General features: G+C 42.3%; 1 protein-coding gene across 5 annotated transcripts in view; it reads left to right on the top strand.

Moving 5' to 3' along the window:
• HECW1 (HECT, C2 and WW domain containing E3 ubiquitin protein ligase 1) overlaps nt 1–12,792 on the top strand; it is a 267,781-nt gene that overhangs the window by 79,678 nt on the left and 175,311 nt on the right. For all 5 annotated transcript variants that reach the window (XR_006166814.1, XM_042806277.1, XM_042806276.1 and 2 more), the window contains one exon: nt 8,497–8,821. Coding sequence is in view for 4 of the 5 variants with exons in the window: in XM_042806277.1 (XP_042662211.1) it covers nt 8,497–8,821 (325 nt within the window). In the remaining variant the exon portion in view is untranslated. The remainder of the gene's footprint in view (nt 1–8,496; nt 8,822–12,792) is intronic.

Genomic DNA, 12,792 nt, shown 5'->3' on the forward strand with positions numbered 1-12,792 from the left:
AGGAATGTGTATCCGTGAAGCTGGAATGGTCCACACTGGCCTTCATGGGCACGAGGATGCTTATTGTTAGGAGAAGGTGTGTTGTCCTGCCAACAAGTGCTTCATCTTGCACCCGTTGAGAGGTAGGCACTGCCCTGCCTCTGTCTGGCACTGCAGCAGCACTTCTCTGCCTGCTTCTGGTGTTTAAAACCCACCAAGTCAAAACTATAAATTTCCTGCTATGTGCGTGGTAAAGCACCAGAAAAGACAAGCATTGTGGACTTCAGAGTATTTGACAGTAGCATTTGAGCACAACCTAAGGTCATTTCTTTAATCTTCTAGTGTGGAAAGAAGAGAGTGAAGCTGTGCAATGTTATCTTGATTTAAGATGTTACTATGTTGATCCTTTTATTATTTCCTCCCAGTTATCTTTTTGAGGTTTTGTATTCAGGCCATATTGCATGTTTACCTGTTCTTGTGTACCTGAATATGTCCTTGAAAAATATTGGCAATGTTTTCAGGTCTTTTTTTCTGTAACGGGTAAGTCTGATGGCTGTTTCTCATTCCATGCTGTGCCAAACTGCTGAGACAAGACTGTTCTTCTGCTATTGATTTAAGAGAAATTAAGAAATTAATTTTGTCCTTAGCTGCATTCTATTGCTGAAACTTTCCAGTGCTTTATGTAGTCAACTATGAGTGGATTGTCACTGTGTCAATACAAATGTGTTGGATGTAAGATTAATTGCTCTTAGTTAGACATAGGTAGTCTATGGTGTAGAAGCTTGGAGTGATCTCATCTAAACCTGGTAAAATGTAATTTTTTTCAGAAACTTTTTTGATTTATATACTTACAGGAGTACAAATGTTAATTCTAGGAATTATTTAAGTAGCATTCTTCCAGAAAGAGAAGAAAAAAAAGCACTGCTAATTTTTTTCCTTTCTTTTTCTGAACTCCAAGAATTACCTAAAATCATTACCCCATATTCTAACACTCAGCTTGTGCCCAGGAGATTGTTTAAGTGCTCTCAGAAAACATGGACTGCTCTTAATCGTACTTTTCTTTGTAAATGCTCAGAGTGCCCTTGGTTACTGCACTGACAGCTTTTGCTGCCTTATGACTAATAAGCCTGAATCGGGAATCAATCCCACCCACTGGCACCGAACCTTGCCGGGTTGACCTCGAGGCCAACTCTTTCATTTTGATTCTAATTTGTGCAATGATTTGCACATCACTGAAGCAAAGTTAAGAGGATACATTAACATAGCAGTACTGCTAGGCTGAAAATGTACAAAGGTCAGGAAATGGAAAAATGAACTACCTAATAACATCCATTTGCCCCACTGCTGATGTATAATGGCTTTTATTTCCAATTAGTGTTTATTATGGGCATAAATATATATATACTGTGCTACAGATGTGCAATATGGAGACAAATGCACTTAAAGTTCTTTAGTGTTATTATGGCATGCATCCCTCTGAAGCATTCACAGCCTTCATTGCAGTCTTCCCAAGAGCAGCAGTTTCATCTATATGCTCTGTAATATCTTGCAGGGAAAAGGGTGTCAGTAGATCATGGAAGCCTGCGACTCTCTCACACTATTAAATGGTTCCTTTGGAGCTCTGAGAAACCATTTCTGATCCTCTCAAATAAGTGGCCCGATCCTACACAGTTCTCTGTGCTCTCTAAATCCTTCGGCTTCATAGCATTCTCCAATCCCAAGCTTGATGATTTTAATGTTGGGTTTTATGTTTTCAGCAAGTCAGATGCTGAACCATTTGGAGGAGGCTTTGTATAGCTCCTTGCACGAGAAGGCCTTGTTTACTGGATTTGGCTGTACTGTAAGCTGTGCTTTAAAAATCCTTTTTGTGCTAAGCGTTATACTAACAATTCTTCTAAAATTCAAACGTCCAGAGGGATTTTTCTCACATGACGATAAACAAATAAATAGCTGTGATGGGTGGGAGTAGGTTGATGGGGGGCTGTTATGATAGCTGTAACTTTGATTATAGCTTACTTTGGGTCTGTATTTCTTGCATTGTCAATGCATAATCTGCATTGCCTTGCATTTTGTGTAGTCAATCGTACTGCACCCACAGTGGTGGGAAATGCAAATGTTCTCTTGGTTGACAATTTGCTGCGGGGGTACCATGTGTTGTGTTAAGAGGACTGTCCCTACGCAAAAAAGGAGGAAATCTGTCTACTTCATTTACTCTTTCCTGGCTCAGAGTTCGACAGAGGGAGAGTGTGGCTTCCCTGAAAGCTGCTGAGTGGTGGCAGCGAAGGGGCCCTCTGGGCTTGGGTGGGGGGAGCAGATGGAAAAAAGATGGAGAGCAGCAGGCCTGCGGTGGGAGTGGAGATACTGGGAAGAACAGGGAGCAGATCCTGCAACAAGTCTTTAGGACTATGGAAAGCAGGAGAGTTTGCTCTGAGGAAGGGCCTCATGTTGCTGGGTTGAGAGCAAGGCTGGAGCGGAAAGTCCTGCTCTGTAAGGAGCAGCAGCGAGATTCCTTCGCATATCTTTTTGCTTTCACCCAGCTTTTTAATTTTCCACCCAACAGAGCTGAGTTTCCTGTCTTTCAGAATTTACCTGGTTCTAATGTATGCTCTGATAAAGCAGTTTTACATATTGAAAGCCTGTTCACCTTCAAGTTAAAGGTCTGCCTCAAAGCTCTGGCTTGCAGCATCGTGCCACATCAATTTTCGATGACTGTAGGCACTGTTGCTTTCCTGCCTGTGTTTCTGGCCCAGCCTCAGGATTTTGTTCTGGGTGTTCACACCTGGGCTGTGACTAAGTTTTTTAAATCTTTCTGTGTTGTCTCTCATCCAGACAATTAAACCTTTCATACAGGCCATTACTACCTTATACTCCTGTTAGTACAATATTCTTGTTGATACACATGATCTGAAAGCTGGTCAGAAGACTTTTGCTGTCATAAATTACCACTTTCTCCAGGCTACCCTATTGTTGTTTTTTGTTTTGTTTTGTTTTGTTTTGTTTTTTAAATCTGTCTTGGCCCCTTCTTGTCTTTTACAAAACACATAAGCCTTGCAAATGAAGACTAAAAGCTTATCAGGAGAACCTTCATCTCTGGTGGAGCAACCAGGAGACTAATTTCCCTATGATATCAGGCTTGACTACTGGCCTATTAAATTTTCAGACTGATAAATGTCCTGTGTCCCAAGCTTTCCATCATACAAAGCTATCTCACTGTCTTTCTTGATACTTGCCCCTGAAATTCTGGTTGTGATGATGCTTGCAGACATCTGAATGCCTACACAGTCTTACTTTGAGCCCACTGTCATGTAGGCTAATACTGTCACCTTGTTCCTTTTCATTTTTTCATCTGCCAATGCTTCAGTGATGGGTTGTGTTTCAATCATATAGAATCTTTGGTATGGACAGTCAAAGGCTGTTGTACCACCATCCTGACCTGCACAAATACATCTTCTCTGCCAAAGCAGCAGTAGGAGGTCATGGGTGTCAGTCCAAGGATCTAAAAGACAGCTTTTAGTTGTCTGAACAGAGAATTGAGCGGGATCCTTGCAGATGCTTATCTGAGATCTATCTGTATTGCTAAAGCATCACGTACTTTTCTGGCATGACTTAAAATAATCTCAAATAAAATAAAATAAAATAATCACTAACATTAAGCCTTACAGCTATTTAAGGGGAAGCTGATGCATTGATGCTCTGAATCCTCTGGTGAAATTCTGCTAGCAGTAATGGTGTGAAGCCTTCCAGCCACAGGATTCTTCTTGTCTCTGGGAGGGAGGTGGCATGGTTTTCTCAGGTGGTGAAGGAAAAGGCCGGGGTGACGACGGCTCTCTGCTGTCCCAGTGCCAAACAGCCATTGGGCAAGGAGAGAGGTGTGAGTGTGAAAGAGAGAGAACGTGGGAAGAAAATCCAGGAAATATTTTTTTCTTGATATTTACTGATTACACGTTTTCTATGTGTACATTGTTGAGATCAGTTTTCTTTACAATCAGATCTTGCCCGTCTTTTCTTTTTGGCCTCTCTTTCCTACTTTCCCATGTTAGGGATTGCAGTTATATGGGGAGAAAAAAAATACCCTAAAATCATTTTTCTGCCTTTTTTTCATTAAATGGACTAACGGACATAAATCAGACACAAGTTTTGCCCACAGATTATCCTCCAAAAATCTCATTTTGAATAGGACTTCTATGTGGCTGTGTCGTGGTTTGAGCCTGGTCAGAAGCCGACCACCCCGCAGCCACTCACCCACCCTCCCCCCAACCTGGGAATGGGGGAGGGAATTGGAGGGGTGAAGGGAGACTCGCAGGTTGAGATAGAAACAGTTTAATAACGGTAAGAAAATGAAAACAGTGACAGTAATAGAAAGTATAAACGGGCAATGCACAATGCAATTGCTCAGCACGCAGCCGTTCCCGGCCAGCGATCCCGAAATACCAAGATCCAGCAATCACAATCCCAGGAGTGAGAGAGCCCCCCTTCCCGACCACCCCTCCTCTATACAGTGAGGATGAGATGGACGTTCCATGCTATGGAATATTTCACTGGCCAGTTTGGGTCCGGTGCTCTGTCCGTGCTCCCTCCCTGCTCCCTGTGCCCTCGCGCACGGGCAGGACAGGGGGAGTCGGAGAGTCCTTGAAGTCTCAGCAGCAGCCCGAAAACATCAGTGTTTTGTCAGCGTTCTTCTCATACCAAACCCCATGCTGAATCCAAAACACAGCACTATTCTAGTTACCAAAAAGAAGCATTAACTCTATTCCAACTCAAACCAGGGCAGGCTGGTAGATCTTTAGAGAGAGAACTTTCCAGATCTTTGTGAAAATCAGAGGGAGTGCCAGAAATGGGGGAAAAATATCCCTTTAGCTACTTTTACTCAGCAGGCTAATATTTTATAGCTAAATACTTGTTGTCATAGCTGTCTGTACACAAAGAGACTGCTTCTGTTATTAAAAAAAAAAAAATTACTAAATTAATTGTAGGAAATGCTTATTTATGCTAGAGTATCTGGTAGCAGTAGAAAACCTGTTTTCCATCATATTTGTATTACTTGACAAAATGTTTATTTAAAAGTTGTCTACTATAAACTGAAAATTATTTATGTATGTTGTATTACATACTGTGTATGCCCAAGTGAGGAATGTGAAGGGAAAGACCTTTTAATCTGCTACTTCAGGCATTGAAAACTAAAGTGACTGGACATTGCAGACGTAACTGAAATATTGTACATCCCTGTCACCTCGTTCCTCCCCTCCTAGATAAGCTCAGACATAGGAAATAGGCAAGCGGTGCATCGGTCACCAGTGCAGTATTGGCACCCTCAACTTAGAGCAAGCTTGAGTTCACATGTTGAACGTGCCACATGCATGATGTGCTTCAGGGTGGCAAGGTGAGCCCTTTTAGGACAAAATCTGATAATCCGAGACAAAAGGGTTAAAAAGTGTGAGGAGAAAACCACCTTTCCCCTTACATGCATCAGCAAAGGCTCTCCTCACCGCTAACCAGTGTCTGGGGGTCGTTGGGTACAGGGGGTCCAGGGATGGAGCATCCATGGAAAGGCTGACTGTAGGAGCAGCTGTGGAGTGACTGTTTTGAGCCAGGAACGAAGAGGGATTTGTTTCTCTTGACAGCCAAGCACGATCTGTTGTGCTGTTGGGTCAACATTTGGCCACACATCGTTCTTGCTTTATAATTTATACTGTATGTTAGACATGAGAGTATAGCTTTGTGTGTATGTATACACACCTCTGCAAAGGGGTAGAGAGAATAAACATGACTCTCAAGCCTCTAAAACAGATTTTTTTTTTTTTTTTTGTATACTAGGCATCTATGATGGATCAGATTGCTTCCACAAGACATCAAGAGGATGTCTTTGCAATTTTTTTAAGGTGTCTCACTATGGCTGGGATCCTTAATCACCAGGGTTTGGGGGCTGTGTCCATGCTTTAGATAGTTGCTTGGAAAACATGCCAAGCTGGTAATAAAATGTGAAGTAAATATTTTTCCTAACCTCCTTTCTACTTACTCATACAGCCATGCTTGTATTTTGATGTCACTATTTAATCCAGATAATTATGCGTGACTACTGTCCCATTTCTTTGGGATTTTTTCAGTTTGGGAATTTTCTTTTTTGCAGAGTAATGTATGTGTGTAGAATTGCTGCTGGAAATATGAGAGACTCGGATTTCTGGAGAAGGCGGCCTTCTGGGTTGCTTTCAGATTATGCCATTTGTTTCACTGGCATCAACATGCAGGAAAATGAGAATTTACAGAATTAGAACACGGTGATGAATTTACCATTTTCATTTAAACTGCTTAAAGTCATGCTGCAGCTGAAAAAATCAAATGTTTAAGTCTAATTTAATAGTATGCGGTTAATTAATACTTTCTGTTTTTAATGTTAGTAGATGTATCTGCAGAACCACTATTCCCTGGAGTAATTTGTCACCCAAAATAAAATGTCTGCCTTTGAACTGAAGTAGCTTTTGGGTAGTGCACTATGAGCGAGGGGACCCATGTTAATGATACAGACTAATCCAGAAGAGTGGGTTTGAAGTTCTTCGTGTTGCTGTCTCACCGTTCTAAAAACAATAGTAGTTGTCTCAGGTACTGTTGTGACAGCAGACGCCTTCTTCACTAGGTGACAGAAACTCCCATCAATTCTAAATTACTGACTAGAACATGGTAACTGTGTATGTCCACAAGTGCTTCCCAGATTATAAAATGTTCACAGCATGGGAGACCCTGGTTTTTGATTTAAAAAAGATGCATTTTCTGTTTACAAGGAATACCAATCTTTATCCTATGAAGTGAACTCTCTTTTCAAACAGTGAATAAATGTACCTTGGAAAAGAAGCAGCAAAGACAGGATTAGATGCATAGCAAATGCAACCCTATGTACCTCGTTCCCCCACATGCTTCCTTCCTCCTTCTATTCCTGTATCTCTAGTGTAACCTTTTGCATTATTAGCTTCAATCTTGCCAGCGCTTCCTATAAGGTGTGGCATTCCCACTGGAGCTATTTTTGATTATAAGCCCTGTTTAACACAGTAAGTGAGGATTTGGGTCAACAGATTGTAAGCATTGTAGGGCAGTGTCTGCAAAGTGACAGCATATTCTAGGGGTACAGACATGCCAGCTGAATTTATTCTCTGTACATTTTCTGTGCAACAGAATCCTAAAACACGATAATAGGTCTCGTAATTATTCCACAAAAATTGCTATTAATAAACAAAATACTCTATTTTTTCAGGACTTACTGTTCTCTGCTACCACAGCCTTAATAAAGCCAGGGTTAAATAACTGCTTGGCTGGACAAAGGAGCTATGATTTTTCTTCCGCTTAATTTGAGTTCAAAAGGATGATTTGACTTTTGATCATGTGAAAAGCATTTCATAGCATACTGGAAAGCTGTCTGGTTTTGTATCTAACAGACTTGACAGCATGGTTGGCAACAGACAGATAATGGAAGGCTAATGAATAATGAAAAGCTGAGTGATTGAAATAGCAGAGCTGCAGGGAGAGAAGAGGGAAAGACAGTGGGAAAAACAAAGAGCATAGAAGTAAGGAATAACCAGTATTTTGATCATTACCAGCGCATGCCTTCACATCAAATTTAACCCAGTCATAACTTAGGCATTCTCCGTCTGCCACCTCACAAGAGCTCTTAACTCACACCAGGACGCATTTTGTACAAGTCACTCAGCTTGGCTTGAGGAAGGAGGGTAGGTTGGAATTTAAATATTTTTTCAACTGCTAGGATGCTGACTACTCTGCAGTAACCTTCTCGTGTCCCATTAGCTGCCCAGTGCATTCCTGAATTCCTTCCAGAGTGGGTGTGCATAGTACCTCACAGCCTACTGCAAAAACCAGAGCAGAGCAGTAGCATCGGAAGCTATCAGTTGTACTGAGAGACACTGTGACACTTAGTTTGTATTTACACTTCAGTGAAGACATCTCTATTTTGGTAACAGGGATAACGCCATTTTCATGGCTCTCGCTCTTCAGATCTCCAGCAGGGAGGAAGAGTTGTTACTCATTCCATCTAGTCTCTCCAGACGGGATACAGGCTCTGGGGCAACTGTGCTTTAAGAAAGATTCCTCTGTGCATGTAACAAGAATTACTGGGGATGAGACTTAACTCCGCGTGTCAAAAGTGAGAAGCCTATCTCCTGATGTTAAAAGAGCATGGCACTCTAGCAGTTGGATAGCCACAGTGTTTGTGTCTGGATGCACGCATGACCGAGGAAGCCAGCTACTATTAGTTTCCTCACAGACTGCCAGTTGTGGCTGAGCTTAGCGGTGCAAAGCTTACTCTTGCACTTGTTTTCGTAAGAATTATGGAATAGGAGTTGAATTACCACTGTATTTCTTGCTATGCCTTTTCATATGTCTTTTTTTGCAACGTCAAGTGGAAAAAGATCTGCTACTTTCTCATTCTGATGTACTACTTTTCCTGAGCTTTGGTATCATGAAAAAATGAATAATACTGTAAATACCATCCTTTCTTTTTCTTCTTCTTCACAGAATCTGTACCAAAACAGGTTCCTGGGCCTGGCAGCCATGGCATCTCCATCTAGGAACTCACAAAATCGGCGCCGGTGCAAAGAGCCTCTCAGATACAGCTATAACCCTGACCAGTTCCATAACATGGACATCAGGAACAATTCCCACGAGACGGTCACCATTCCTAGGTCTACCAGTGACACGGACCTTGTCACTTCAGACAGCCGGTCTACCCTGATGGTCAGCAGCTCCTACTACTCCATCGGGCATTCGCAGGACCTAGTGATATACTGGGATATAAAGGAGGAAGTGGATGCAGGGGACTGGATCGGCATGTATCTCATAGGTAAGTCTCCCTGCCCCTTTGGGTTTCTTGCTGCTTTTTTCACTTGTAAGCATTAGGGTAGTATGGGCTAATGGTAATAATGAGCTGACGCAGCTCCACTGAGTGTAGTACTTAAATGGGTTTATATATTACAAGATTTTTTCTGCTCTTCAATTGCTGGTTGCAGTCCTGGTGCTCACTTTTTTTTTTTATTATTTCAGCAGAGATATGCAAAGCCTTTCTGTTGATGGTTTCTTGAAATTTCAAGAAATTTTCATTTTAAAGCCATTTAGATTTGGGGAAAATACCACCTGTATAAAGACAGTGTAATATTTTCAGGGTTTCTTCTTGTGAGTCCTTGAATAATCTGTGGCAGATGAGAGGTTTTACAAGTCAAGAATATGAATCATTTAAAAACCTCGTGAAAGAGAATGCCTGTTTTTATATAGCCAAAGGATATTTTGATATTTTGATTGTAGACTGAGGCACTCTGGAGTTAGCCCAGAAGGTTTTTCTTTTTTTCTGGGGTGTATTGGAAGCTGTAGTCACCCATGTACATTAGCCTACTTTTGGCACCTCCATCTAGTAAATCCAGTGCCACATAAGAGTAATAAGAAATAGTTTAAATCCACTTTTAACTGATTGTTTCACTTCACTATAAAATTAGCATTTTTTTAACCTGGTTTGGTTCCTATGGAAATACTCCTGCTGCCTAGACTGAAGTTTGTGTTAACTCTTTGCCCTCTGGTAAGTTTTGAACATAGAGGATTGGTTTCAGACACATTCCTCTTTGGATTAGAGGTCTTAAAAATGTGAAGTTCTTAAATGTTTCTGGAAAACCAGTGACTTGGTAAAGAAGACAGACTAAAATTGGTGCCTCCACAAAGGGAAATGTTGGTAGAACATGGCCCTTGTCTGTTTGGACAAGTGTGCCTAGAAGTAAGCCAGTATGTTAATAGCAGTATTGTAATATTTAGTTACAATAGCACTGTTTCCTCTTGCCTGGATAGCAAACCACAACCAAGTAAAGCGTATGATGCTGTGAGGTGGGCTTCTGGAGCAGTCATAGGGGGTATCGTAGGGAGCTATGGTGTTACTTCAGTGCTTCAGTGAATAAACCGGAGGCCTGGCATTGCATGCTGAGGATGTTGGGAACACAGATGTTGGCGACATAAGGGATGTGAGAAGGCACTGGATGGGAGGTCTGAGCACGTAGAGGAACCCTGGTGGGGTGACCCAGTGTCAGGCACTGGAAAATGAGTTCGGGGTATTGGAGAGACTGGGAGAAGGGGAACATGAGCGTGGCTATTTCAGACATGGAGGGAAAGGAGTGGGTGTGACAGTATGCCAGGCTGCAGTACTTGTTCCTCACAGAATACCCTGCTTTGGAAATAAAAGTAGGCTTCTGAAATTTAAAATCTTTTAGGAAAAAAACAGAGACTAGATTTAAAACAAACGCTCTGCAAGCAGTCTGGTTTGTTGGCCTTAACAGAATTGCTTGTGTTTATAGTTAAGTTTGACATTTTGAGTGTTTTAATGGAACAGAGGAGAACACACCTCCAGTACTAGGCACTAAGAAATGCTCTAAGCTTATTCTGCAGTAGCACAGGCAACTCATGAAGGACTGCATTGCTTCAGTAAAAAGAGGGAAAGTGTACCTTCTGGTGGTCAGGAGTCAACAGAAAGTGCATAGAGCTGTTTCACATTGAATGAACTTCTTCAGCCAGGTTTCATAGCTCAGACATTGTATCGAAGGCTGTGAAGACATGTTCTAAATTTTTTTTTGATAGGTAACCTGATGTCGTGGTTTGAGCCTGGTCGGCAGCCGACCACCCCGCAGCCACTCACCCACCTTCCCCCCAAGCTGGGAATGGGGGAGGGAATTGGAGGGGTGAAGGGAGACTCGCAGGTTGAGATAGAAACAGTTTAATAACAGTACAAAAATGAAAACAGTGACAGTAATAGAAAGTATAAACGGGCAATGCACAATGCAATTGCTCAGCACGCAGCCGTTCCCAGCCAGCGATCCTGAAATACCAAGATCCAGCAATCACAATCCCAGGAGTGAGAGAGCCCCCCTTCCCGACCACCCCTCCTCTATACAGTGAGGATGAGATGGACGTTCCATGCCATGGAATATTTCACGGGCCAGTTTGGGTCTGGTGCTCTGTCCGTGCTCCCTCCCTGCTCCCTGTGCCCTCGCGCACGGGCAGGGCAGGGGAGTCGGAGAGTCCTTGAAGTCTCAGCAGCAGCCGAAAACATCAGTGTTTTGTCAGCATTCTTCTCATACCAAACCCCATGCTGAATCCAAAACACAGCACTATTCTAGTTACCAAAAAGGAACATTAGCTCTATTCCAACCCAGTCCGGGACACCTGAATCCATAGAGGTTTAACTGAGCAAAAGAAAAATCCACACAGCTACTCCTGCTTAATGTACCGTATCAAAGAGCATGTTGCTTCAGACAACCCAGTAAATCAGAAGTGCAAATTGTGAAGTGTATCTTTGCCTAGGCTGGCTGAATGCCTGGTGTTAATGGCAGTAGTCAATGGCTCATTCCAAGGAACACTGCTGCCAAATGAAAGGTGCATAATGTGTCATGTCCCCAGGAAACCAACAGTTAACCCTTCGTGTCGTTGAAGGTGTTTTGTCTCCAGCCTCTGAGGTTCCCAATCTAAATAGCAGGCAGCAGCACCCTCATTCCTTTTTTTCTCTTCCTTTCCCCTCTTCCCGCTTCTCCCCTCCGTAAACCTCATGTAAAGTGAGCTTTGGTGTTTTGGTTGCCTTAAAGAAAGAACATGGGAGACTGTGAAGATCACTTGCATTTTGGTGTTAGTTTGACATGGAAAACACTCGGAATCTAAGAAGGTAACTGGCACTGTGGCTATATCCACATTAACAAAGTAGGGGGGACCTGTAGGAATGGGTCTGTAGAAGCAAACATCTGCTGAATGCATTCTGGGGGCTTGGCTTTAGAACAGTCTCAGTCTGACAGACTGAATGCCCTGGAGGCACTGGAGTGCATCTCTCAGTTTGGCTTCACCGGGACAGAATGGAGTTTGTGTGCCCAAAGATCACCACGCAGTCTGGTGGTGACAAGGTGGGGACAATTGGAAGGGTCATTACAAAAGCACGCTTCTGGCCTGAAAAAAAACGTTGAAGCATCCTGTATTCCGTGTTTGTGACCAATTCATAGGGTTAGGAGATCCAGACATCCCTCATGGCTTAGATCTGTGTGTGCATTTGCACAGATTTTACGAGCCTGAGCTCCTGTTTAGAGAGGAAACGTTACTGGCCTTGTGGGTATGACCTTCACAATGTAAACTGATATATGACTATGTTTTGAATTAGCAGCCAGACTGGAACAAGAGAACCACAGAAACTATGAGCTTTTCCCAGTCTGCTCAATAGAGGATTAGTGTTGAAGCCTATTATTACCACCTGCACAGCAACATTATTAACTATTGCACTGCTGCTGGTCATCCTAGTGTTTGTCTCAAAGCCAGCTTGTAGGTACAGTCCCATCAGTTTTGTGATTGTTTGGGTTGGTAAAATTTCAGCTGAAAGGTTTGAATGTAGAAATGTTTAATATTGTGGTGAGTCATGTGAACAATGAAAAATTATTTGCATCCTTGGGGTATCAGGCAATGTGATGTGGATTTTCTTTAAAACTCAGTTTGGGAGTGTTACAGTTGGTATTTGTTATTTGTCTTGTTGGAGCTCCTGGGTATCCCAGGACGGGACTACGCAGAAGCAGAACAGAAGGCAGGTCTCACCTTAGAGGAGTTCAGTCGTTGCCATTGTAGTATTCTGGGAAATACTGCAAAATAATTTTATATGAGTGTTGGGTTTGAAATGCATAAAACTTTGATGATACCCAATAAACTGCAGGCTTCAGAACAAAGAAGTTCTAAGTCTGGAGAAATATAGATGATATAAAAGGCTTCCAAAAGAAAAAGAGGAAAAATCATGTAGCTTATGTGTTTTGATAC

Source organism: Tyto alba, unplaced genomic scaffold (assembly GCF_018691265.1).
Source record: "Tyto alba isolate M040663 unplaced genomic scaffold, T.alba_DEE_v4.0 Super-Scaffold_46, whole genome shotgun sequence".
Lineage (NCBI taxonomy): Eukaryota > Metazoa > Chordata > Aves > Strigiformes > Tytonidae > Tyto > Tyto alba.